The sequence below is a fragment of the Felis catus genome, chromosome D1 (genome assembly GCF_018350175.1).
Source record: "Felis catus isolate Fca126 chromosome D1, F.catus_Fca126_mat1.0, whole genome shotgun sequence".
NCBI lineage: Eukaryota > Metazoa > Chordata > Mammalia > Carnivora > Felidae > Felis > Felis catus.
The window spans coordinates 1075631-1103540 of NC_058377.1; the positions used below are offsets into that span (position 1 = coordinate 1075631).

At 44.2% G+C, this 27910-nt stretch overlaps 1 protein-coding gene across 1 annotated transcript; it reads left to right on the forward strand.

Moving 5' to 3' along the window:
• Positions 1-427: 427 nt before the first annotated feature.
• BIRC2 (baculoviral IAP repeat containing 2) lies at positions 428-26926 on the forward strand. Its single transcript, XM_023239040.2, has 9 exons — positions 428-562; positions 2275-4414; positions 4506-4605; positions 7930-8008; positions 8602-8650; positions 23281-23523; positions 25412-25666; positions 25941-25982; positions 26092-26926. Exons 2-9 carry the CDS (start codon positions 3517-3519, stop codon positions 26283-26285), a joined length of 1860 nt encoding a protein of 619 aa, XP_023094808.1. The 5' UTR covers positions 428-562; positions 2275-3516; the 3' UTR covers positions 26286-26926.
• The last annotated feature ends 984 nt before the right edge of the window (positions 26927-27910 follow it).

A 27910-nucleotide genomic window follows, 5' to 3' on the forward strand; every position in this document is an offset into this window, starting at 1 on the left:
CCGGCCCCGTACTGCGCTCACGGCAGGGTTGAGCGCTGTCGGGACGAGGACGCTGTCCTGACATACGTGCTCCCAGACCGCAACACCAACAGTTTAAGAACAAAAGGACATACTGAGCGATTATGAATAGACGGGATTCCCGAGAGAGTACAAAGTCCCGACTGCAAGATTAGTGGCCTGACACTCGTCCGCGTAACGCTGGGACTGCCCCGTCCGCCCAGCCCGACCGAGCGAAAGTCCCCGCAGCCCGCGACCATCCTAAGGCGCGGGCGCCCACAGCGCAAGCGCAAGCGCAGGCGCAGGCGCAGACGCAGGCGTCGACGCAGCTCCGGAGGAATTCCTCGGGGCGTGCCCCGCCCCTCGGGAGGAAGTGAGTCCGGGGCGCCAGCTGGCGTGAGGCCCCGCCCTCTCACGCGAACCCCGGCGTCGCGCTGACGTCAGCGTGCGTCAGCGCGTGCCCCGCCTGGGCGGGGGCTCGGGACGCCGGAGCGGTGCCGGCCGGCCGCATCTCCGGTGGACGCCGCCGCTCGGGCCCTCTGGAGGCTGGCGCGCCGTGTCCGCGGTGAGGGCGGCCCCAGTCTGGGTGCGGGGCGGGTTCGGGGCGGTCGGGGCGCGCAGGCTGGGTGGGGGGAGGGGAAGGCCGCGGGTCCCTCGGCCAGGCGCCTGGGCTCTGTGCTCTCGGTCGCCGACGCTCCCGTGCGGCTCGAGAGCCCGGCCCCGAGGCTCGCGGGCGGGGGGAGTCAGAGCCGAGCTGCCGGGAGGTGCGCTCCGGCCGCCGCCCCCGCATCGTCGATCGGACTCCGGCAGAGCCGCGCGCTCAGCGTCCCCGCGGGGGCTGGTCGGCTGCAGCCTCTGGAGGGCGGGGTTCCGGGCGCGAGACCTGAGGTGCGGGGTCCTTCGGTGGCGGTCTCCGGAGGGCGGGGTCCGGGTCGCGGGATCTGGGGTGCGGGGGGCCGGGCCGCCGGGTCCCTCGGCTGCGGCCTCGGGAGGGCGGGGTCCGGGGCGCTGGGGGCGGGCCGCCGGTCCCTCGGCTGCGGCCTGCGGAGGGCGGGGTCCCTCGGCTGCGGCCTCAGGAGAGCGGGGTCCGGGGCGTGCGGGGTCCCTCGGTCGCGGCCTCGGGAGGGCGGGGGCGGGCCGCAGGGCGTCTCTCGGCTGCGGCCTCGGGAGGCCGGGGTCTGGGGCGCGCGGGGTCCCTCGGCCGCGGCCTCCGGAGGGCGGCGCGGGGGGGGGGGTCCTTCGCCCGCGGCCTCGGGAGGGCGGGGTCCGAGGCGAGGGAAGCCTCGCGCGGGCCGCGGCGTGTGCGGGTTTTCTGGCTGCTCTGTGCGCGCGGGTGAGGTGTTGAGAGGGGCGAGCTCTCGCTGCCCCTCTTCTTAACTGCCAGTCGCCCGGCCCTGCAGAGACTCGGCATTAGCACAGCGTGACTGTCAGGTTACTGCTGTTCGTGTGCCTCTTAGGGACCGCAGGCTCCCTCCTCCGCTGCCGTCTTTTGCGTCTAGCAAACTGCCAGACGTGTCCTGAAGCTGTTAGAAGTGGTCACCAGAAGTGGGGGGACCAACAGCAGCGTAGCTTTCTAGGTGCTAATGTCTGTCCTCAGCACTGTTTGTGTTTTACAAATCATTCTAGTGCTGGGGCGCCTGGGTGGCTCCGTCGGTTAGGCGCCGGACTCTTGATTTCCGCTCAGGTGGTGCTCCCGGGGTCGTGGGATCCAGCCCTGCCTGGGGCTCTGGTGGGGTGGAGCCTGCTGGAGATTCTGGCCTTCTCTCCGCCCCTCCCCTGCTCGTCTGTGTCTCCCTCTCAAAATAAACATTTTTAAAAAAGGAACAGAGAAATAAATACTAAAATTATTTTTTTATTAAAAAAAATTTTAACGTTTTATTTTTGAGACAGAGACAGAGCATGAACGGGGGAGGGGCAGAGAGAGAGGGAGACACAGAATCGGAAACAAGCTCCAGGCTCTGAGCCATCAGCCCGGAGCCCGACGCGGGGCTCGAACCCACGGACCGCGAGATCGTGACCTGGCTGAAGTCGGCCGCCTAACCGACTGAGCCACCCAGGCGCCCCTAAAATTATTTTTAAAAAAGGTATAATCAGTGCTCATGGGGTATGTCGCATTTATTTTAATTAAGAGTTTTTCTAGTTGGAAAATTTTGGTGACTGTTTCTGGAGTTATCTGAAGTGTAAATCGTTTTTAGACTTAGTGAATACCCTGAGCAGTCTATTAGTTGTTTACCATGAAAGTACAGTTTTCTAAAATAGCTTTTTTCTTCTTTCCAGATTTTCAGCCTTGAAGAGTCGACTCCCCCCCCCCCCCCCATTTCTTTCCCCTGCAGTAATCCCGTTATGGAGAGTCCCATTACGGAGGAACTTTATAAAGGGATATAGTTTGAATTCTATAGAGTGTAATTTTGTGTGTGAATTACAGTTTTAAAACATTAAGCGTTTTCAGAAAGAAGCCTAGTAGGGTCAGTTACTGGTACATGTGCACAAATAGTAATTCTGTTTATGATGTTTTGTTAAGCATTTGTGGTAACACTAGAAACAATAAGCTGTTATCTTCGTAAGTTGATTTATCTCTACAAAATGAATATTTTATATACATGATTTCTAAATGAAAGATAGTTTATTGGCTTTTTAAATGCAGTGTAGAAGTTTCTCTCGTGGGAATTTTATGGTTCAGTAGTTGATGAAGAAAATACCTTTGACTGGTCAAGTATAATAAATTCGTAGGCAGAGTTAGAAAGAAAGACAACATAAGATGCTGCAGGAAATACAAACAGATATAGACAATATTTAACCAAGGTGGAAGAGTTCGCTTTAGGGAGATTTCGTTTCGTTTGATATCATACACACTAAACAGGCTATAGGTTCAATAAAGCTTGTGGGTGTTGATATCCCCAGAAGTAGGTACTGAAGTTAATGTAACCCACTTAAGTGAATATTGTGATAACCTATGTGAAATTAGCTTTTAGATAATATGACTATGAAGACTTTAATTCTTGTTTATTAGAATAAAACAAGTTTTTAAAAAAAATGTTAAAGTGCTTGAAAGAAATCTGAGTATAGGTTTTCCCTCGAGGCATAATCAGTAATTGTCTTGATAAACAGGCTTTGTACCTTATAACTAAGAGTAAATTAAAGGCGTAATTAAGGTACGTTGTTAATTTAGAATTTTGGGAATATCAGCCTCCTTGCAGAATCCAGCAGTTTTAACATACTTTCATTCATGTATCAGCTTCTTTGAGGCCTTTATGTTAGTATAACACCAAATGATGTTATAATCTTAAACAGTACTAAATAGTACCTTGATACTTAAGGAAAGATATTCATCCCACCTGAGTGTAAACTCAGGTATAAATCCTGTAAAGAGGGTGTGGTGAACTTCACATAAGTAGGACCTTACTTGATTCTTTTTTACGGTAAAAAAAAAAACAACAAAAAAACCAAAAAACTAATATAGGGCGAAGAGTTGAGAAATTTCATGTGAAGGTTTTTAGCCATCAAAAAGTGAAATCACTCATGCACAAAACTACTTCCCAGAGACTCGTGCCAGGTTCTTCTTGTCAGAGAATTAAGAGTACGATGGAAGATAGCACGATCTTCACAAATCGGACAGTCGGCAGCAAACAAAGAATACAGTATGACCTTTCATGTGAACTGTATAGGATGTCCACGTATTCGACGTTTCCCGCCGGTGTTCCTGTCTCAGAAAGGAGTCTCGCGCGTGCTGGGTTTTACTACACTGGTGTGAAGGACAAGGTTAGATGCTTCTGCTGTGGCCTGATGCTGGACAACTGGAAGCATGGAGACAGTCCTATTGAAAAGCATAAACAGCTGTATCCCAGCTGTAGTTTTATTCACAGTCTGGTTTCTCTTACTAGTCTGGAATCCACCTCTAAGAATGCTTCTCCACTGAGAAACAGTTTTCCACATTTGCTGTCTCCCACTTCGGAACACGGTGGCACATTCAGTGGTTCTCATTCCAACCTTTCACCAAACTCTGTGAATTCTAGAGCACTCGAAGACTTCTCCCCATTGAGGACTAACCCCTACAGTTACGCGATGAGTACTGAGGAAGCTCGATTTCTGACTTACCACATGTGGCCATTAACCTTCTTGTCACCCTCAGAGTTGGCGAGAGCCGGCTTCTATTACATAGGGCCTGGGGACAAGGTGGCCTGCTTTGCTTGCGGTGGCACTCTCAGTAACTGGGAGCCCAAGGATGATGCTCTGTCAGAGCATCGGAGACATTTTCCCAACTGCCCGTTTCTGGAAAATTCTCTGGAGACGCTGAGGTTTAGCATTTCAAACCTGAGCATGCAGACGCACGCAGCTCGGCTGAGAACGTTCGTGTGCTGGCCGTCGAGCGTCCCGGTCCAACCCGAGCAGCTCGCCAGTGCCGGCTTCTATTACGTGGGTGAGAGCCTAGCACAGCTGTGTGTTTTCTCCCGTTCACTTCTGTTTACGTATTAGAACCTGCATGTTGAACTTGGGTCTGTTTTCTTTAGGTCGCAATGATGACGTCAAATGCTTTTGTTGTGATGGTGGCTTAAGGTGTTGGGAATCTGGAGACGACCCGTGGGTGGAGCACGCCAAGTGGTTTCCAAGGTAATTCTTCTGAAAGGTATTTCTGCACAAAACCCTGGGCTTACAAGGGGTAGACGTCCTTGAGTGGTTTATGTTTACGTTTCAGTATATCAAAGCTGCTTTTATGCCATTGGGGAACATTTTAAAACCCCAAATGTTAGCGTTAATTATTTTGATGAAAAGTGTTTCAGAATGTTCTCTTCTTTTGTAAGCCATGTATTCAGGATGTAGTTTAACTTGATGATTGGTTTACCATTTTGGCCCTGCGTTTTATTTATGAGGTTCCCATTTTGCTTTAAAGAAATCTTAAGGATTACAAGGATATGTAAAATAGCACGAAAGAACATACATAGGAAAAAAGGAAAAAGAATAAGAAGGGACATAAAATGATTTAGAGAAGACCTAAAAATACATAGAATAAAAGCTGATTAAGTTTGGTTATGATTGTAAATTATTTTTTTCTCTACGGTTTATCTTCTTTTTTTTTTTTTAACTGTATTTATTTATTTTGAGAGAGAGAATATGCTGGTCAGGGGCAGAGAGGGATGGGGATAGAGGATCTGAAGCAGGCTTTGTGCTGACAGCAGAGAGCCCAGTGCGGGACCTCGAACTCTGGAACCGTGGGAGCATGACCTGAACTGACATTGGATGCTTTACTGACTGAGCCCCCCGGGTGCCCCCTTTACGGGTTATCTGTGATCTGTTGCTCATCTCCTGTTAGTCACGGTGTCTCTAGTGGTGTCTCTTGTTTTATACTGTTGCCTACAAAGAATTGAGAGGCCCTGTTGTTAGTGGAAATAGAACTAGAAATTTTTCGTTTTTGAGGAGCTGTGTGAACTTGGATGGACGTCGTGTGACCCATTTGAAACTCTGTCCTCATCTCTATAATGGGGGCGTTGGATTACACAATTTTTTTACATTGTGGTTAAGAACACATAACAAAATTTATCACTTTTACCATTTTTACCATTTTTAAGTCTGTAGTTCTGTGGCATTAAGTGCATTCACATCGTTCTTCGTCATTACCACCCTCCATTTCCAGATTTTCTCACCTTCCCAAGCTGTCACCTGTACCCATTGCTCCCACCAGGACTCTCCTTCCTGTCTCTGAATCTGACTGAGCTAGTTACCTCATGTAGGTGGGATTGCACAGCACAGTGTTGTGACCTGTGAGTGCCTTTGACAGTAATGAGTCGTCTCTTGAACCCCTTGAAGAAATTGAAACATCCTTTTGTCATTTTTGTGTGATACAGTAAAAAAGAAACCTGAAGTAAGAAATATTTTATTATGGATCAGTACATTGTTAAAAGTTGTGTTTTAAAATTTTATCTTTAAATTCATAATAGAACATTTGACTTTTTAACTCTCAAAGTGACCTATATCTTGGTTAAGTTACGTATGTAGGAAAAAGCATATTGTCAGAATTTTAAATGATTTGATTATGCCTAGCTCCAGGGGGTTGTGTACATGTAATTTGAAATTTAATACTGTATGAAAAAAACAAAAACAGCTTTCCTGTTCCAGTGTTTGAATTACTGCATTTTGTCCTTTATAAAGTAAAACCAAACCAAACCTTGGTTTATTTCTGTCATTTGTGTTTTTAGATGGCTAAATAAGGGAAAAGACAGGGTGCTTTTAGTAAACCGTCTGAAAACAGCAAATTTCAATTGGGGATAACCTTTAATCTCAGTAAATGAGAAACCAAAATGGATTAATTGCTAATCACTGTATTGTAACAGTTCATTCGTCAAATATTTGAGTGCCTGCTGGATGCTAATGTAGATACCGGAGACATAGTAGTGACTAAGACAAATCTGTCTTTATCGGATTTATTAGAGGAGGGGAGATATATTAACCAGGGTTCATTTTACTTCCTGCTGTAATCATCAGGAATATAAATTGATTGGTCCCAGAATAAAAATAAATTAAAACCGTGTGAAGACCGAGAACATAGTGACAACCAGCTGTTTTATCTCATTGACAATAAACTTAAGTTTTGAGCAAGCCTGGATGATGTCTGTTGATTTTACCCAGTCCCCAGGTGAAGGGCATTTGGGTTTTTCTCACCGTGGAGTGATACTGAATAAAGCCACTGTAAACACTTGGGAACGTACGTTTTCCTTTTGCTTGGGTGGATAGTTGGGCGTGAGATTGGTGAGTTGTATGGCAAGTTTCAAATTCCTGAGAACCCCTCTATTGTTTTCGGAAGCCCGCCCGCGGTGTGGGAGATCCCCAGGCGCTCATGTTCTTCCCTGCGATTGGGATCAGCAGGTGGTTTTATCTTAGCCGTTCTCGGAGGTATGTCGTGGTATTTTGCTGTGATTTCAGCGAGCATTTCCTTAATGGTTAATGATGGTGAGCTTCTTATTTGTCATCTACGTATGTTTTTTGGTGAAATGTCCAAATCTTTTTGCCCATTTTAGTTTTAATTATTAAGCTTTGAAAAGTCCTTAAATTCTGGGTACACGTTCTTTATCAAGAGTGTTTTGCCAGCTTTCGGCTTGTGGCTGGTCTTTTCATTGTTTAAACAGTGGGTTTTAAGGATGGTAGTTTTTCAGTTTTATCTGGATTATGCTTTTGATCTCTTTGCTAAGAAGTCTTAATTGACCTAGGGACAAGAGAATTTTCTACTGTTTTTCTTCTAGAAGTTACATTGCCTTATGGTTAAAGCTTAGTTCTGTGTTTGTTAGTTGACTTTTGCCTGTAGTATGGCAAACAAAGGTGGAGGTTTTTTTTTTTTTTTGCACATGGGTATTGAGTTGTTTAGAACCAATTTATTGAAAAACAAAAGGAATGGAATGCAGGTTACTGGGAACTTCTTTAACAAGTTGTGGTTTGTAAGCAAGAATTTGGGAGACACTGTATATAGATAGAAATACTTGCATTTTTTTGGAGGGAGGGTTTGTGCTTCACATGTAATCACATATAATGGAAGAGTGGACCCTGGAGAAAGATCGTTAGTTACTTTGTTGTGAAAGACTGTATCTTAGAAATACCAAATTACAGTTTCTGAGACTATGTGAAACCCCAAAAGTGAACTGACCAGAACAGCATTTTTCAAGGTTTACCTTGTGCTCCCTTTGAGTTTCAAACCCTTTCATTGTTGTTGTGTGTTAATGTGGTTAAATAGAAAATACCAGAATGCATCAATACGTAGTAAGAGTTAGTAGTGTTATACGAGGATTTTTTTTTTCTGTTTGATATGTACAAATGCATACATATTTGTGTTGTGATGTAAAATATTTATACTCGGGGACACAGTTTGAAAGCCACTTTTCTAGAATGATCAGGTTATATTTTTGGTATATAATACTTGTTAAAAGTAATTTTTCTCCTTTTTTTTAGGTGTGAGTTCTTGATTCGCATGAAGGGGCAGGATTTTGTTGATGAGATTCAAGCTCGATACCCTCACCTTCTTGAGCAGGTGAGTAAGTTATATTTGGCAACACTGAATTTTCTTAAATAATAATAACCAAAAATTATTATGAATAATATTTACATTTGTTTTCCTGTAGATTATGGTTAATTTATGTCCAATTAGATCTGTAGTTTTACTTTTTGTAACTACGTTGTTCAAGGCTTTTTGAAAAGGTTTTTTGCTTTTAGTCTTTTGAAAAATCATTCTGCTCCTGTACAGATTTGTGGTGCAATTGGAGGAGGATCTGTAGTGTTTCCTCTATCTTTTCAAGAAAAAACAAACCAACCAACTTGTTAGGAGTTTGGAATCACTGACAGTGACCTAGCTGAAATACACCTTTTCAGTGGAATGAGAAGCCATTCATATTTGTTCCTCCTTTCCTGAAGCTACAGAAATACTTGAACTTTAATTTGGAAGTAGGTGAAGTTTATGGGGATTTTTATGGTGGTTAAGGTGAAACAAAGCAAAGTAAGTTTATAAATTATCTAGTTGTCGGATGATTATGTACATTACTTAAGGTACACTGATCTTAATGGTGCGCTGTTCAAGGTTGTTTGAGAGTTCCGATTTTACCTATTAATTTTTCTTTTGTTTCATAGCTTTTGTCAACTTCAGATACTCCTGGAGATGAAAATACTGATCCACCAAGTACGTATGAAAATATTCCAAATATAGAATGGACATTTTTATAAGAATGGTAAACATGAAAGGATATAAAGAGAATTTGATTTATGAGGACATAGGAAAAAGTGTAGGGAAGTTAAGAAATATGATGTATGTACTAAGATTCATGACCCTTTTAGAGGATTCTGGCAGGTATACTAATCTTTGTTCTTAAAGTGCTGACGTTGCAACTGGGGAGACCAGACACCTGTAGGAGAGACTTGAGCATCACAGGTAGCTCACAGGTACCAGATTAGAGGTGTGAGCAATACGCCCCCCGTAGAGGGGAAGCTTGCCACGAGCTGGTGTTTTTGAAAAGGGTCAGTTGACGTGATGGAAGACTTACACTACATGTTAGTTAGTTGTGAGGTATATAGTATTCTAGTGCAAGGATAGGCATTTAGTTAACATATGTAAGTTACATACGTTAGTGTGTCCAAAATAGTGGAGGTGACAGTCCATGGTTTCTGCCCTGCACCGAGAAAGGGGTGTTCTGTTGGTGGCACGCCACTGAAAGGAATATTGTCAGAATTGCAGCAGGACCAGAACAATGTGACCATGATGCATATGGGTCTTGGGAACCATGACATGGGAGGGTTGTTGAGGATTTGGAATTGGTGTTTGACATAACTCCTTCCTGTATGTTAGAACTGGAAAAGCTACCGGGGCCGAGTGGTCTGGGCCGCCCTGCCATGATTCCCTCAGAAGATGACATTGCCTCTCTCCCTAAGTTTCGACACCCTCTTCCCTGACTTCCTCGCAGCTCATAGCCTTGCTTCACGGGTGCAGAGAGAACTGCTCCGTCTCCCCTAGCAGAGTCAGCGTCCGCAGGCCATCCTAACGTCTCCTGTCCATTCCCTCTTGAAAGAACTGAGGCCAGCTCTTGCACTTGGCCTTTGTCCTCGTATCTCAGACCCGCTGCCAGTGTTAAGATCTTGGCTGGGGCAGTGACCGTCCCTTTCTGTCTCCAAGTTACTTACTTCATCGTGCAAACTTCCTGTGCCATCGCCACCCTAACGGGTCCTTTTCTTGCACCTGTGTTGTCTTCTAGCTGTAGTCTTACTTCTTGGCTTCCTTTTACAACAAAGGAAGAATTTAATCTGAGCTTACGCTCTTCTTTGTCATTTTTTCTTCAGCTTACTTGACTGTAGGCTGTTCTTGTCATGGTCACCAAGAACCACCAGCTCAGTAAATGTGCCGATCTGTCCTCAGCCTTAGAAATAGTTCAGTGCTTCATCCCTTTCGTCCCAGCTTTATTGGGATGTAATTGACATGCAGCACCGTGTAAGTCTAGGGTGTGAAGTGCACAGTTGAGCCACATTAAGATGAACACATTGGTCTCCTCACGTAATTTTAGTTTTTTTTGTGAGATAAGAGCATTTAAGGGTTACTTTTTTAGTGACTTCAGAGTGTGTAATACAGTGTTGTCAGCTATCGCCAGTACACCGTACATCAGATCCTCACAGCATACTCCTCTGATAAAGTCCATCCGTGTTGCAAATGGTAGGGTTTCCTTCTTTTTTATGGGTTAATAATACTCCGCTGTGTGCGTGTGCCTCCATTTTCTGTATTCATATCTGTTGATGGACACTTAGAGGTCGTCATGAACTGGCTATTGTGAATCCTGCTGCAGTACACACGGGAGTGCAGATAAATGTTTGAGAGAGTGATTCCATTTCCTTCCGATACGTATGCCGAAGTGGGATTGCTGGATCATTGGGAAGTTCTGTTTGTAATGTTTTCAGGAATCTTCCATGTTGTTATCCACAGTGGCTGCATCAATTTACATGTCCACCAACAGTGCACCAGGGTTCCCTTTTCTGCATTCTTGCTAGCACTTGTTATTTCTTGTCTTTTTGATTCTAGACATTTCAACGGGTGTGAGTTGATACCTCATTGTGGTTTTGATTTGCATTTCCCATTGATTGGTGATGTTGAGCATCTTTTCATATGTCTCTTGGCCATCTGTATGTCTTTGGAAAAATACCTTCAGCTCCTCTGCCCATGTTTAAATTTTTTTTTTTTTTTCCCCTTGGAGTTCTGGGAGTTCATATACTTTTCGATGTTAACCACTTCTCTCATACATGTTTGCAGATACTTTCTTTCACATACTTCCAGATACTTTCTTGCAGATACTTTTTGATACAGTGCCCTTGACTGGTTTTTGCTTTTGTTTCTTGGGCTTTTTAGCGTCCTATCCAAAAAATTCTGGTCACGGCCAGTGTCTGGGAACTTTTTATCTGTATTTCCTCCTAGGAGTTGTATGGTGTCAGAGCTTATATTTAACTCTTTAATCCATTTTGAGTTAATTTTTGTGGTGGTAGAAGGTTTGGGTCCAATTTCATTCTTTTACATATAAGTCTCTCGTTTTCCCAGAACTTTGTTGAAAAGACTCGCTTTTCCCTGTTGAATGTTTTTGGCTCCCTTGTGAAATATTAGTTAACTATATGTACGAATTTATTTTTTTTCTGAGCTCTCTGTTCTGTTCTATGGGCCTTATATGTCTCTCTTTCATCCAGTACCATACTGTTCTGATTCCTGTAGCTTTTTGATTAAGTTTGAAATCGGGAAGTGTGATGCCTCCAGGCTTGGTTGTTTTTTTTTGTTTTTTTGTTTTTTTTCCTCTGTGATGATTGCTTTGGCTGTTTGGGATGAATTTGAGAATTTTTCTTTTCTATTTCTGTGAAAAAGTAACATTGGGATTTTGATAGGGATTGCATGGACTCTATAGATGGCTTTGGGTAGTATGGATATTTTAACAGTATTTTTCCAGTTCGTGAGCATGGCATATCTTTCCACTTATTTTTGTCTTCCAGTTTTTTGTTTGTTTTTTTAAATCCATGTCAGTGTACAGATCTTTAACCCCCTGGGCTAAATATTTTTCTTAAGTATTTTATTGTTTTATTGAGATACAGTTGCTTTAATGCTATTATAAATGGGATTTTTTTCTTTCAGTTACTATGTTGTTAGTGTATAGAAATGTGACTTTTTAGTTCTACAGCTTTGTGAATTTGCTTATTGTAACTTTTTTGTTGGAGTCTTTAGGATTTTGAATATATAAGATCATGTCATCTTCAAACATACACAATTAAAACTTCATTTTTATTTCTCTTCTTGTCTAATTGCTATGGCTAGGACTTCCACTACTAATAAAAGTGGGGAGAGTGGATACCCTTGTTTTATTCCTGATTTTAGAGGAAAAGCTTCTAGCTTTTCACCATTTAGCATGTTAGCTGCAGGTTTGTTATATATGGCTTTCATGTTGTGTCCTTCCATGCCCATGTTTGTCCTTTCTATATGCAATTTGTTGAGAACTTTTGTTGTGAAAGGGTGTTGCCTTTCACATGCAGATTTCTCAAATTTTGCATCTGTTGAGTATTGAAAGGATCATGCGCTTTTTATCCTTTTTTCTATTAATGCTGTTTATCGTGCTTACTGATTTGCATATGTTGAACTATCCTTGCATCCCTGGGATGAATCCCACTTCATCATATATGTGATCTTTTTTTAAAAAAAATTTTTTTTAATGTTTATTTATTTTTGAGACAGGGAGAGACAGAGAGCATGAATAGGGGAGGGTCAGAGAGAGAGGGAGATCATGACCCGAGCCAAAGTTGGACGCTTCACCAACTGAGCCACCCAGGTGTCTTCTGCCTTTTTTTTTTTTTTTTTTTTTTTACAAGTTTTTTTTTATATGTTTTGGACACTAAAGCTTTATTAGATAACGTCATTTGCAAATATTTTCTCTTTAGGTTGCCTATTAGTTTTTTTGATTGCTTCCTTTGCAGAAGCCTTTTGATGATGTCCCCATAGATTATTTTTGCTTTTATTTTCCTTGCCTCAGGAGACATATCTAACAAGTTGGTATGGCAGATGTCAGAGGTTGTTGTGTGTGTTCTCTCATGGTTTCCTGTCTCACTTTAGTCTTTCATCCATTTTGAATTTAGTTTGGCTGAAAAGTGGTCCAGTTTCATTCTTTTGCATGTTGCCATCCAGTTTTCCCAACACCATTTGTTGAAGGGACATTCTTCTTCCCATTGGATATTCTTTCCTGCTTTGACACAGATTAATTGACCATATCGTGGTGGGTCCATTTCTGGGTTTTCTATTTGTTTCATTGTGCGATGTGTCTACTTTTGTGCCAGTTCCATAGTGTTTCCATTACTACAGCTGTGTTATAGAACTTGAAGTCCGGAATTGTGATGTTTCCAGCATTGTTTTTTTGTGGTTTTTGTTTGTTTGTTTGTTTTTTGTTTTCCAAGGTTGCTTTTGCTATCGGGGGTCTCTTGTGGTTAGAGATTGCAAATGTTTAGATTGCTTTGGGTAGTATTGACGTTTTCACAATATTTGTTTTTATGATCCTTGAGTATGGAATGTTTTCCCATTTCTTTTGTCTCATCTTCAGTTTGTTTCATCAGTATTTTATAGTTTTCAGAGTACAGATATTTCATCTCTTTGGTTAGGTTTATTCCTAGGTATCTTATTTTTGATGCAATTTTAAATGGGATTGATTCCTGAATTTTTCTTTCTTTTTAATTATTGATGTATAGAAATGCAACAGATTTCTGTACATTGATTTTGTATCCTGTGACTTCACTGAACTTGTGTATCAGTTCTAGCAGTTGTTTGCTGGAGTCTTTTGGGTTTTGTATCTAGAGTGTCATGGTATCTGCACATAGTGAAAGTTTGACCTCTTCATTGCTGATCTGGATGACTTATTTCTTTTTGTTGATTAATTGCTGTGGCTAGGACTTCTAGTACTGTATTAAATAACAAGGTGAGAGTGGACATCCCTGTCTTCCTGACAATAGAGGGAAAGCTCTCAGTTTTTCTTCCTTGATTATGATAGTAGCTGTGGGATTTGCATATATGGCCTTGATGATGTTGAGTTGTATTGCTTCCAAACCTACTTTATTGAGGCTTTTTTCATGAATGGATGTTATATTTTGTCAGATGCTTTTTCTGTGTCTGTTGAAAAGATCATATTGTTCTTACCTTTTATTAATGTGGTGTATCAAATTGAGTGATTTGTGAATTTTGAACTGTCGTTGCAACCCAGGAATAAATGTCACTTGATCATGGTGAATGATTGTTTTAATGTATTGTTGGATTTGATTTGCTCATATTTTGTGGAGAATTTTGCAACCATGTTCATCAGGCGTATTGGCTTGTAATTGTCTTTAGTGGAGTTTTTGTCTGATTTTGGTATCAGGGTAAAGCTGGACTAATAAAAGGAATTTGGAAATTTTCCTTCCCCTTTTATTTTTTGGAATAGTTTGAGAAGAATAGTATTCACTCATCTTCAAATGTTGGTAAGAACTCACCTGGGAAGCCATCCGGCCCTGGACTTGTGTTTGTGGGGAGTTTTCTGATTACTGATTGAATTCCTTTGCTGGTTATTGGTCTCTTCAAGTATTCTATTCTTTCTGTTTCAGTTTAGGTAGTTTATATGTTCCTAGGAATTTATCCATTTCTTTCAGGGTTGTCCAGTTTGTTGCATATAGTTGTTCATCATATTCTGTTATACTTGTTTGTATTTCTGTGGTGTTGGTTCTTTTTCCTCTCTCATTTGTGATTTTATTTATTTTTAGGTCCTTTCTCTCTCTTTTCTTTTTGATAAGTCTGGCTGGGGGGTTATCACTTTTAACTAAGTTTTTCAAAGAACCAGCTCCTGGTTTCATTGATCTGTTCAATTTTTTTAGTTTCATATCATTTGTTTCTGCTCTGATCTTTATTGTTTCCCTTTTTGTGCTGCCTTTAGACTTTGTCGTTCTTTTTCTAGCTCCTTTAGGTGTAATGTTTGGTTGTGTATTGGAGATTTTTCTTGCTTCTTGAGCATGTTCTTTTTTTTTTTTTTTTTTTTTTTTGTTTATTTAATTTTAGAGAGAGGAATAGTGCACGAGCATGAGCAGGGGGGAGGGGCAGAGACAGGGGAGACTGAGAATCCCAAGCAGGCACAGGCCTCCATCTCAAGAATTGTGAGCTCATGACCTGAGCTGAAATCAAAGTTGGGTGCTTAACTGACTGAGCCCACCCAGGTACCCCTGGTAGCATGTTCTTTAACCTCCGTGTATTTGTGGTCTTTTAGTTTTTTCTTGCGGTTGACTTCTAATTTCCTAGCAGTGTTGTCAGAACACATGCATGATGATCTCACTTTTTTGTGCTTGTTGATTTGTGACCTAATATCTGATCTCTTCTGGAGAATGTCCCATGTGCACTTGAAAAGTATGTGTGTTTTAAGAGACTCTTAAATACTGAGAACAAACTGAGGGTTGATGGGGGGTGGGGAAGAGGGGAAAGTGGTGATGGGCATTGAGGAGGGCACCTGTTGGGATGAGGTCTGGGTGTTGTATGGAAACCAGTTTGACATTAAGTAATATTTAACATATAATTCTGTTTAGGTGATGTGTCCATTGATGTAAGTGGGGTGTTAAAGTCCTCTACTATTATAGAACTATAATCAATGAGTCCCTTTCTGTTATTAATAGTTTTATATATTTGGGTGCTCCCGTGTTGGGGACATAAATATATAGTTGTTATCTTGTTGATTGTCTCCTTTGTTATGATATAATGCCTTTCTTCATCTGTTGTTACAGTCTTCTGTTTAAAATCTAGTTTTATATAAGTAGTGCTACCATTTCTTTAGACGTTTAGACCGTTTTCTTTAGACGCCATTTGCATGATAAATGTTTCTCTATCCCCGCTTTTTAAAAAAAATTTTTAAATGTTTATTTATTTTTGAGAGTCAACGAGAGTGAGAGCGAGCACAAGCAGGAGAGGGGCAGAGAGAGGGGGAGACACACAGTCCAAAGCAGGCGCCAGGCTCCGAGCTGTCAGCACAGAGCCTGACGTGGGACTTGAACTCATGAACCATGAGATCATGATCTCAGCCAAGTAACCAACTGAGCCACCCAGTCGCCCCTCTATCCTGCTTTGAATCTGCAGGTGTCTTTAGGTCCAAAAGTCTTATAGTCAGCATATAGATAAATCTTGTGTGTTGTTGTTGTTGTTGTTGTTGTTGTTGTTGTTTTTTAATCCATTCTGATACCTTATTTATTTTTTTATTTTTTTTTTTACTGGAGACTTTAGTACATTTACATTCAGAATAATTGTCAATAAATAGGAATTCAGTGCTTTTTTATTATTTTGTTTCTGGAGGTTTTCTCTGTTCCTTTGTTATCTTTGTCACTTTTGGTCTCTCCTTTCCACTCAGAGTCCCCTTTAATATTTCTTGCAGGGCTGTGGGCAGTGGTTGGTCCCTGGCCTGAGTGTAGCGAGTTTTAACGATGTTTACTCTGGTCTGCTTGTGAAGTGAGACCTGTCACCACCTCCATTGGAACTAAAGCTCTGCAGAGCTCTCTGGTTCGGAGATGTGGTGTGGGTGGGTGTTTTCTATGTGGTGTGGGCAGGTGTTTCTGTCTTCTGAGGAAGGAGTCGCCCACACTGGGATTGAGGCAAACCTGACTGAGAAGGGTAGTACTGGTAGAGCGCAGGGGCGTGGGATCTGGTGTAAGCAGGTTAGGCAGCCAGTGTGGGCGCTGTGCTGTTTACTGCAGGTGGCTCTGTGTTGATGCTGAGAGGCAGGGGAGGGAAATGGCCGCAGCTGGCTTCTTTTTCCCCTGGGAGGGAGCTGGCTGCTTTTTCCCCTGTCTCCCAGAATGCTGCCTCACAGGTAAGCCACTTGTGCCCCAGGCATTTTTCAGATCCTGTTTCCATGCTGTCTGCCTCCAGGTTGTTTGCCTGCCTTTTCCCCAAGTAACTCTTAGGGGCTCCATCTCAGTCAAGCCCCTCTGACCTTTGAAACTCCAGGCTTTAAGCCCTCCTGGTGGTAAGAATTCATGAAAATCAGCCCCTCTCATTTTCCAAGCCAATGGCTTTGGGGAAACATTCTCCTTGTGCATTCACCTGTGTGTTCCTCTCTCTCTCTCTCCCTTCTCTGCGACCATGCCCACACTGCCCCCCCCAATCCACAGCACCTGTGATCCATTCCCCCCCCCCCCCCAAACCACGTCTGTACACTTGTTACCTTCCTCAGTGGTGATTTCTTCTCTCCCTTGAGTTGTGGAGTTGGTTCTGTTAGTCTTCAGGTTGATTTCTGGATATGGAGGATAATTTGATAGTTACCGAGTTGTGTTGGAGGGATGAGATGAGCCTGGGGTCCTCCTACTCCACTGCCTCCTACTCCACGTCCCCAAGAATTTTAGTGTCTGTGTTCATTCAGGATATTGGCCTGTGGTTCCTATTCATGTAGTGTCCTTATCTACCTTTAGTGTCTTGCTGCCTCATGAAATGAGTCTAGGATTGTTCCCTCTCTTCATCTTTTTGAAAGAGTTTGAGAAGGATTGGTGTTAATCCTTTTTAAAATATTTGGTAGAATTCATGAATTCAGTCATCTAATATTTGACTTTTCTTTGTTGTGAGGTTTTTATTACTGCTTCAGTCATCTTAGTTGTTATTGGTCGGTTCAGATATTTTACGTTTTCCTGATTTCAGTCGTGGTTAAGTTGTAGGTTTTTAGGGATTTATCCATTTCATATAGATTGTTTAGTTTGTAATGTTCACAGTAGTCTCTTAGGATCTTCTGCCTTTTTGGATGTGTTTTAATGTGTTCTCTTTCATTTATAATTTTGTATGAGTCTTTTTTTCTAGGTTAGTCTTGCTAGAGGTTTGTCATGTTTTTGTATATCTTTTCAAAAAAACCCAACTGTTAGTGTCACTGTTTTTTCCTATGGTCTTTACAGTTTCTGTGTCACTTACTTCTGCTCTAATCTTTAATATTGTCTTCTTTCTGCCCACCATGGGCTTAGTTCATTCTTTTTTTGCATTCTTTTTTGTTTTTTGTTTTTAAAAAAATATTCAACTGTTCTGTGTCTTTTAATTAGAGAACTTAGTTCATTTACATTTTAAAGTCATTACTGGTAATGTAAAGACATTTGAATTCCTTTGTTCATTTCTTCCTCTCTGGCTGCAGTTCTTTTTATTTTATTTTTTGTAGTGGTATGCTTTTAATTAATTTTTCTTTACATTTTGTGTATCTATTCTAGGTTTTTTCTTTGTGTTCACATGAGGTTTAACCTAAAACAAAGTATAGATGTAAGTCTGTTTTAAGCTGGTAACAACTTACACTTTTATTATCTTTACGGTACATTTTACACTGTTGATGCCATACTTTATATCTTTTCCTATTTTGTATCTATTCAAGTTATTTTAGCTATAGGTATTATTTACTTAGTTATTTTTTAAGTAGGCTCCACACTCATCATGGAACTTGAACTCACAACCCTGAGATTAAGACCAGAGCTGAGGTCAAGAGTCGGGTGCTTAACTGACTGAGCCACTCAGGTGCTCCTAGCTGTACTTATTATTATTACTGTCCTTTAGCTTTTATACCAGAGGAATGGTTACATGGTAGGGAATCCTGAATGTGACTGATTGTCTACCTTCACCAGTAAATTGTGTGCTTGTATATGTTTTCATGTTACTGAGTGTCCCTTCAGCTTGCCCAACTCCCTTTAGCATTACTTGTGGGGCAGGTCTAGGGTGAATAACTCCTTCAACTTTTGTCTGGAATGTTTTTACCTTTTCTTATTTTCTGAAGGACAGTTTTGCAGTTATTCTTAGTGTGGTTCTTGTCTTTTCACTCTTTAATGTATCCTGTCAGTCTCACCTGGCCTACAGGGTTTCTCCAGGGTCTGCAGGTAGCCTGAGGGTGCCCCTTGTATACAAGGCATCTTTTTTTCCCTCAGTTTTCAAAGTTCCCTCCTTATCTTTGACTCTTAACATTTTAATTATTGCCTATCTAGAGGAATGTTTGGGTTGATCATGTTTAGGGTTCTTGGATTTTACTGTTGCTGGGTATCCATATCTGTCTCCTGATTTGGGACTTTTTAGTTATTATTTCTTTAAATAAGTTTTCTCCTGCTTTTTCTCTTCTGAAACCCCTGTGATGGGATATTCACTTGTTCGGTGGTGTCCTGTAATTCACATAGGCTTTCTTCACTTTTTTGTTCCTGTAACTGGCTAATTTCAGATAATCTCCCTTCACTCTCAGATTCTTTCTTCTCCGTGGTCAAGGCAGTTACTAAAGACCTGTGCTGAATTTTTCAGTGTATTTTTCAGCCCTAGGATTTTTTTTTTTTTTTGTGGTTTCTGTTTATTAAATTTCTAATTTTGTTCACGTATTATTTCATTTAGTTGCCTTCCTTTGTTCTCTTAAATTTCATTAAGGGTAAGATGATAACAAATTGTAGATCTCTATTCATTTCTTTGGGGTAAATTCCTGGACCTTTATAGGTTTTCTTTGGTGTTGTCCTTTTGCCTGTTTTGCATGATCTGAGTAGCATTTCGGTGGTGTCCGCATTTGAAGGAAGAACCATCTTTTCTGGTCTTTACGCTGGTTTTTGGCAGATAAAGACCTTTTCCTGTCTTTTCCCTTGGCTGATGCTCGGTTGGAGCCAGTTTCAAAGCTGTTGCTAGGTCTGTGGTGGAATCCGTGGTTGGTCTTGTTTCCAGCGGCTGGGGTTGGCATGGATCCTGTCTGGTCCATCCCTTGTTGGGCGGTACTGCCTCTAGTGCCAGTACATTCTTCTGTAGGATGTTGGGATAAGGGTCTGCTTCAGTGTCCACAGTTGTGTCCTCAGACAGCACGACCACTACCATATACACAGATGGGTGTGGCTCCCTCTGGGTCCTCGGGAGGGCTCCTGTTTGGTCACCGATGGGTTCCTGGGTTGGCGGGACTGGCCCTGGACAGTGGCTGAGAGGGGTTGAAACTGAGTCCCAGGGCTGTTTCAGGTCCTACAGCCAAGATTGAGGTCTGTAGACCTGGCTGTGGAGACACAGGTGGCCTTGTCTCCTGCTAGATGGCTTGGGGGGGCAGGACTGTTTCCTGATGGCATTTGGAGGCTGGAGCCGTTTCACGATCTTCTGAGGTGGAGACAGGAGTGTCCTATGCCAGTTGTATTGCTGTGGACCGAGACTAGGGGAGCTGGAGCCAAGTACAGGGGTCCCTGAGGCACTCTAGGTGTGTACTGGGGATGTCTCTTGCTGGGTCCCGGGGCTAGCAGGCCTGGCCTGTCTGCAGATTGCAGCTGGGATAGGTTGGAGCCTCTTTACGAGGTCCTTTCATAGTCTGCATTTTGACTGAATTTGGCGTGTTTATCTCTCGTGGCTCCCAGACTATGCCAGATCCAGTTCACAGGCAGTTTCAGTGTCTACAGACCTGTCTCTCTGCCAAAGCGTGGGTAGGCCTAGCTCCTCCTCATTCTGTGTGTGGTGGGGTGCTGGTGCAGGGTCAGGCCGTGTGGGATGCTGGTGCAGGGTCAGGTTGTGTGGGGTGCTGGTGTAGGACCAAGATGTAGGGGGGGGTGCTGGTGCAGGACCAAGACGTGAGGGGTGCTGGCGTAGGACCAAGACGTGGGGGGTGGTGGTGCAGGGTCAGGTCATGTGGGATGCTGGTTCAGGGTCAGGCCGTGTGGGGTGCTGGTGCAGGACCAAGACGTGGGGGGTGGTGGTGCAGGGTCAGGCCGTGTGGGATGCTGGTGCAGGGTCAGGCCGTGTGGGATGCTGGTGCAGGGTCAGGTTGTGTGGGGTGCTGGTGTAGGACCAAGATGTAGGGGGGGGTGCTGGTGCAGGACCAAGACGTGAGGGGTGCTGGTGTAGGACCAAGACGTGGGGGGTGGTGGTGCAGGGTCAGGTCATGTGGGATGCTGGTTCAGGGTCAGGCCGTGTGGGGTGCTGGTGTAGGACCAAGACGTGGGGGGTGGTGGTGCAGGGTCAGGCCGTGTGGGATGCTGGTGCAGGGTCAGGCCGTGTGGGATGCTGGTGCAGGGTCAGGCCGTGTGGGATGCTGGTGCAGGGTCAGGTTGTGTGGGGTGCTGGTGTAGGACCAAGATGTAGGGGGGGGTGCTGGTGCAGGACCAAGACGTGAGGGGTGCTGGTGTAGGACCAAGACGGGGGGGGGTGGTGCAGGGTCAGGTCATGTGGGATGCTGGTTCAGGGTCAGGCCGTGTGGGGTGCTGGTGCAGGACCAAGACGTGGGGGGTGGTGGTGCAGGGTCAGGCCGTGTGGGATGCTGGTGCAGGGTCAGGCCGTGTGGGGTGCTAGTGCAGGGTCAGGCCGTGAGGGGTGTTGGTGTAGGACCAAGACGTGGGGGGTGCTGGTGCAGGGTCAGGCCGTGTGGGATGCTGGTGCAGGGTCAGGCCGTGTGGGATGCTGGTGCAGGGTCAGGCCGTGTGGGGTGCTGGTGCAGGGTCAGGCCGTGTGGGATGCTGGTGCAGGGTCAGGCCGTGTGGGGTGCTGGTGCAGGGTCAGGCCGTGTGGGGTGCTGGAGTAGGACCAAGACGTGGGGGGTGCTGGTGCAGGGTCAGGCCGTGTGGGATGCTGGTGCAGGGTCAGGCCGTGTGGGGTGTTGGAGTAGGACCAAGACGTGGGGGGTGCTGGTGCAGGGTCAGGCCGTGTGGGATGCTGGTGCAGGGTCAGGCCGTGTGGGGTGCTGGAGTAGGACCAAGACGTGAGGGGTGTTGGTGTAGGACCAAGACGTGAAGGGGTGCTGGTGCAGGGTCAGGTCATGTGGGATGCTGGTTCAGGGTCAGGCCGTGTGGGGTGCTGGTGTAGGACCAAGACGTGGGGGGTACTGGTGCAGGACCAAGCCAGATGGCCTGTATCCATGTCCTGCAGGGTATGGAGTTGTGCGTGGGTCTGTAGCCAGGACTGTCAGCCCTGTGGGTGCGCGCCCGTCTTGTTAAAACAGTTCTTGGTTTTGTACTCCACTGGGGTTTCAAAATCTGCCTGTATCTCAAAGCTTGCTCAGAAGCGCTGTTGTTGACAGGTGGATTCCAAGTTGCTGTTGAGTCAAGATACATGTGGGGGGACATCTTACTCAGAAGTCTTGCGCCATGATTGTTCTGCATCCTTCTTGAGACATCTTCTCTGCTTGGCTTCCTGGACACCACATTCTTGGTTTTGCGCTATTTCTCTGCTTAATCATGAACAGTCTCCTTTGTGGCCCTTTTTCAAACCACAAATGATAGAGTATCCCTCAACACTTGGCCCAAATTTATTTCTTCATTTTATGAGCTTCAGGCTGGCATGTCCACCTACATGTTTGAATCTCTACTTGACTATAGTGGGTATTTCAGGGTTAATATGACCAAAGTAAATCTTTTCTCTTGTCCCTCATCCCTTGGATTTGTTCCTTGTCTGGTCTTCCCTAGCTCTGTTAACGGCCCCCACCTGTTAAGGTCAAAAAGTTGACTCTGGGTAGGCATCCCAGTTTTTCTCTTTAGTTTGTATATTTAATCCGTGGAGGTCTTTCCATCTCCTGCCTTCATACTGTGCCCCAGATCTCGGCGCCCCTGCCCAGCACGACCGTCCACGTGCCTTCATTGCCTGTGCCCCACCCAGATCTCAGTGCCCCTGTCCACCTGATGGAGACCTGTCATCATTGTCTGTCATAGTGTCCTGATTGGTCTCCTCATCCCATCCTACCTCATGAGAGTTGATCACAGAGCTGCCAGAGTCACCTGTGGGAAAAACAAATCAAATTTCATCTTTCTTCTGCTTAAAGTGTTTGCATAACATTCTAGCACATAGTAAAATACAAATGTGCAAGGCTCTACATGATCTGGGGATCATTGTATCTCTTGACTACTTGTCACTTACACACTTCTTGTATACATTGAGATGATTTTTGTCTTGTTTAGGGCTTTTACGGTTGCTTTTCTGTTTGCCTAGAGATTTTTTTCCAATACTCCTGGAGCTCCTTCTTCTGGTTCCCGTGTGTGTTCTGGTGTTACCTTCAGACAGCTTTTCCCCTGATGTTTGAACAAGGGAGTTGTTATTATGCCAGTTCTCCAGTAGGTGGCAGTCAGGTTTCTTTGTAATTTTCACGCAGGTGTCCCTGTTCCCTGGTAATGCTTTCCTGGCCACCCCCCCCCCCATCATTTCCATTGTCTACCTGCCTCCTAGTTTATCTTACTTGTTTTCTTGTTTTCCACACCTGTCACTGTCTGATATCACATTACTTCTTCACCCACATTTTACATCTTGAGACATATTTTGCACAAACTGGTCTCCCATGTCACTCTCCTTCCCATATTGTTCTGATTTGTCTGTTCACCTCTGTAGATGCTGTTTATCCTTCAAGTCCAAACTCTGATGCCATCTTTAATGAAGTCTTTGTTGATCCCGCCCGCTTTCCTGGACTATACCTACGTTTGTATAGTGTATTGGTTCCCCAAAATGGCCGTGCCTCAGAATCATTTCGGGGATTTAAAAAAGACATGAATTCCTAAGTGCTGTCCTTAGCGAGTCTCTCATCAAGTAGGTTCCAGGACACAGCCCAGGAAGTGATATTTTGGAAAAGTGTATTACACTTGTTATAGTCTCACTTGTTATTACAGTCTCACTTGAACCTTCTTGAGTTGATACTTTTGTTGGAATTATAGGTAATTGGTGCATATAGCTCATATGCCAGGATATATATACCTGCGTATATATATTATTGGTGCGTATAGCTCATATACCAGGATATATGCCTGGTAAGGGACATAATGTTTTTCTCCGTATTTTTATGTTTGTGGAACTTACCATTGGTAACCTGTCTTTTCAAATAGTTGTTCATTTTGGGCCTGGAGAAAATTCCTCCGAAGATGCCGTCATGATGAACACGCCCGTGGTGAAAGCGGCCTTGGAGATGGGCTTCAGTAGAAACTTGGTGAAGCAGACCGTTCAGAGCAAGATCCTGACGAGCGGGGAGAATTACAAAACAGTCAGTGATATTGTGTTGGCACTTCTTGATGCTGAAGATGAGACCAGAGAAGAAGAGAAGGAAAGACAAACTGAAGAGCTGGCATCAGGTATTGGGGAGTGTTAGTCACCTGCCTTATTGCCATGAGGATCCTGGGACCGGGTGACCCGATGCAGGCCTACCCGCCTCTGCTCACTGCTGGCGGCTGCGCGTCGTCTCCTTCTGCCCTGTGGGCTGTGCTGACGATCATTGACCGTGGCTTTCTAGGCTTTCTAAAATACGTTTATCTTTCAGTAACACCTGAGACTTATGCTAATCAGAGGATCTTAGCATCACTTTTCTTGAGCCGTATTGCTTTTCTTCTTGATACAGAACAATTTTAAATTGTTTTGAGAAAGGAAGATTTTGAAGTTGAGTGCAGGTTGTGTTTTTTTTTTTTTAAGATCACCTTCTTCAAATCGTACTCTTAAAGCAGTATTTTAACTCTCTGATCCTTGCTGAGTGGTCCTTGTACAGAAAATAGAGCTAGTGATGAAGTCCTAGGACTTGGTGAGCAGCCCCGGTGCAAGGGCACTATCTTGGTGTCCGTCCAGGTCAGGCTAAGCCCCCCGAGTGATCGCTCCTTCTGCAGTGTTAACTGAGCGCGAGCACCTGTGTCAAGTACTGTGCCGACTGTGGTGCTTGCTTGGGGCTCCCAGACTCGGTGTGGGGTCTAGGGGAGGCCCCGAGTTGAGCCGGCAGAGGGGAGGGAGGTGGTGTCTGTAGTGTCTACCGGGGTTTGGGCTGGAGCTTGCGAGGAACCACAGGAGGAGTTGAGGACCTTACTCTCACGTAGGAAAGTATTTCAGGTCTGGTTTCTCAGTTGGTACAGATTTGTGTTTAAATCCGGGCTCTGTCAGCACGCTGCAGTTTCCGTAACCAGACGTCGGCCGTGTCCCCTGTGGAGTTTGTGTTTAAATCCGGGCTCTGTCAGCACGCTGCAGTTTCCGTAACCAGACGTCGGCCGTGTCCCCTGTGGAGTGGAGAGGACAGTTGCACACGCTGTGTGGGTCGCTCTAGGATGAAGGGAGAAGCTGCAAGCACCTGAAGACGCCTCGTGTTCACTCGATTGACCCGGAAGGGGTCGCGCTCAGGGCAGGCAGCCAGGGGGCCTGGGCTGGGAGGGGAGGCTCCTCGGTAGCCATGGACTCGGAGGGAGGAGCACTCTGCTGGGATGCTGGCTCTGCTGCCGGTGCTTTCTCTGACCACAGGGACGGCAGTCGTTGCTGAGGCGGTGGTGTCCATATTTGAAAGTGAGAACCGTCATACCTGCCTTGTTTACCTGACGGGATCTTTTTATCAAATAAGGCAGTTGATATGAAAGTGCTAATGAAATTAAAGTGATGTAATGCAAATAGAAGTCAGTATTATTAGGGGCGCCTGCGTGGCTCAGTCGGTAAAGTGTCCGACTTCAGCTCAGGTCATGGTCCCACAGTTCTTGGGTTCGAGTCCCACTTCAGGCTGTGTGCTGACAGCTCGGAGCTTGGAACCTGCTTCGGATTCTGTGTCTCCCTCCCTCTGTGCCCTTCCTCCACTTGCGTGTGTGGGATCTCTCAAAAATAAACGTTAAAAAAAACTTAAGTCAGTGTTGTCAGTTTCGCTGGGGGGTGGAGAAGTAGAGGTGGGAAGTTTCTACTGGGAAGTTTCTACTGTCCTTTAAAATTCTCTTAGGTAGCAGGGTCATGAGACATGTAAGTATGTAGACTTTTAGAAGTGACAGGAACAGACACTGTGTGTTGTGTGCACTACACAATATGCCCTAGCTGTATCTTCCAGAAGTTTTCTAGATGATAGGCATTAAATCGCAAACAGGTAATTTTGTGCTTCTTTTTCAAGCTCCTATGTATTTACTGCCTGAACTGTTTGTAGGCTTGGTTGTTAGTGACTGTGTGTGTGCACACGGTTGGAACGTTTTAAAATCTAACGGATTTTTTTCCTTTTTTCTTTTTTAAATGAAGATGATCTGTCATTAATTCGGAGGAACAGAATGGCTCTTTTTCAACAGTTGACGTGTGTGCTTCCTATCCTGGATAATCTTTTAAAGGCCAATGTCATTAATAAACAGGAACATGATATTATTAAGCAAAAAACACAGATACCTTTGCAAGCAAGAGAACTGATTGATACCGTTTTGGTCAAAGGAAATGCTGCTGCCAACATCTTCAAAAGCTGCTTAAAAGAAATTGACCCTACATTATATAAGAACTTATTTGGTGAGTTTTTGGTAAAATTATTTTAGAAACCTTTCGGATGATGTTCACTTTTAAGTTTGACAAACAAGATAAATGTAATTCACAAACTGTAGTTGATAAATGTAACTCGCTCTAAGAAAAGTAAGATTTCATCACGGACGTAGTAGGGCTACGTGCTTCCTGACAGTCTGTAGGTAGAACCTGTGTTCACTAGACAGCAGGTGGGGAAGAACGAGCAGGTGAAGCCACCTTCTGTTTGGTAGAATAATGCTTTTTGTTGTTTTTCTTTCCTTAGTGGACAAGAACATGAAGTATATTCCAACAGAAGATGTTTCAGGTAAAACAAAATTCAGACCCAAGACCAGCCTGAAATATTACCGTGGTTAAAATTTCTAACGGGAATTAAGTAGGAACTGAATTTCACTCAAGTGTTCTGTTCGTCTCAGGTCTGTCGCTGGAAGAGCAGCTGAGGAGGCTGCAGGAGGAAAGAACCTGCAAAGTGTGCCTGGACCGAGAAGTGTCCATAGTGTTCATTCCCTGCGGCCACCTGGTGGTGTGCCAAGACTGTGCCCCTTCCCTCAGAAAATGCCCCATTTGCAGGGGTATAATCAAGGGCACCGTCCGGACCTTTCTCTCCTAAAAGAAAAACCGTATGTTTGCTTATGTAGAAAAGTGTCGAAAACATTGTTGAACATTTGAAGCCATCCGGAGTATAGAAAGAATGATTGTTCTTTAATTATGACACTTGTAATCTGCTTTGGTACTAGTGGTCTTGTTTCAAAAAATAGTATCATTTATCCTATTTAATGCTAGTCTTTATTGCTACAAAAGGGGAGGTTTCCGTTTGGCGGGCCCTAGTGCCGTACGTGTGTGAGCACAGGCGTAGCCTCAGCGCTGGGGAGTCACTGCAGCAGTGCCTGGTGTTGGAATTCTTTCTGGAGGCTTTGAGTGCTGCATTAGCATGTAGTGTAAAAGAAACGGACACCAGGAGCTCTGGACTTTCCCCAAATCCTGGTGCCAAATTCTCTCTGGTGTTTTTTCATTTGTGTTTTGAAATGTGTGTTTTTCTTACTGGTACATAAGCTTTTTCTTAATTTGTGAGAAGCATCTTAATAAAGTTCTTTAAAAAGATTGCACCATCATTTTTTTCTCTTAAAAATTATTTTCTATATGCCTTATGAGATTTAAATGAGTTAATAATGTACATAACTGGTAGTGTCTGTCACCCTGTAAGCACTCAGATGTCAGCTGTTAAATAAAAAATTGAATTCATAAAACAGATTACTAAGAAGTGTTTAATGTGATCTATGAAATTCTTTTAGATGACAGTATCTAGTTGCTTTTATATTATAGATACTATTTTTTTCTTTTAATGTTTATTTTTGAGAGGGAGAGAGAGAGAGAGTGCAAGCAGGGGAGGGGCAGAGGGAGAGGGAGGCACAGAATTCAAAGCAGGCTCCAGGCTCCGAGCTGTCAGCACAGAGCCCGACGCAGGGCTCGAACCCACAAACCGTGAGATCATGACCTGAGCCAAAGTTGGACACTTAACCACCTGAGCCACCCAGGTACCCTTATATTATAGAAATTATTAAAATCCATATTAAAACAAATTTGGTAAATCTGCATTGGGATTTAAAAACGACTGTGATGGCTTTGCTGCGTGGGCGTTGGTGAGCTGAGGAGGTGGAATGCAGGCAGTAGTGGGGGACTCCTCCTTGGGCCCGGATTACTGTCCCAGATCTGGTCGATGGCTGAGGTCCCATGGAAAGCTCAGATACTTTAGATGCTCCGTGTTTCTTCTTACCCTGTAACTCCTTAGATCCCTTAGACAGAGACTGGGAAGAGTCCAGATTTCTCCATCCTCCAGTCTCTTCCCACCTTTGTTTCCAGCAGGAGGTGCTGATGGAGTTGGTAGGTCCGCGTGCGTGTGTCTGCAGGTAAGTCGGTCCCTGCCCTTCCAGAAGGAGTTGAGAGCACATTAAATCATTTTAGGAACTGTTCTGTTTCTTTTGCTTGATCGCTGCTGTATATGTTGAGGATCCACTGTGTGCCAGGCCCAGTGCTGTATTCTTTAAACAATTAGGATGCGGTCCCGGGCTGTTATGCTCCCCATCCTTCTCTCCCTAGTACCTGGGAATGGAAGTGTATTTCTAGGTGGGGCCTTTAAAGAGGTAATGATGGCAAAGTGAGGTCCGGTGAGCCCAAGTGTGGAGGATTGGTGTCTTCACAAGCGATCTGAATGCAGACACACCCAGAGATAGCAGA

Bases quoted from the DNA above. Each gene is read 5' to 3' on its own strand.
- BIRC2 (XM_023239040.2), top strand. From the start codon at position 3,517: ATGCACAAAACTACTTCCCAGAGACTCGTGCCAGGTTCTTCTTGTCAG. The intron at 4,415-4,505 runs GTGAGAGCCTAG...TGTTTTCTTTAG, and splicing joins TGCCGGCTTCTATTACGTGG to GTCGCAATGATGACGTCAAA. The intron at 25,667-25,940 runs GTGAGTTTTTGG...TTCTTTCCTTAG, and splicing joins ATTATATAAGAACTTATTTG to TGGACAAGAACATGAAGTAT.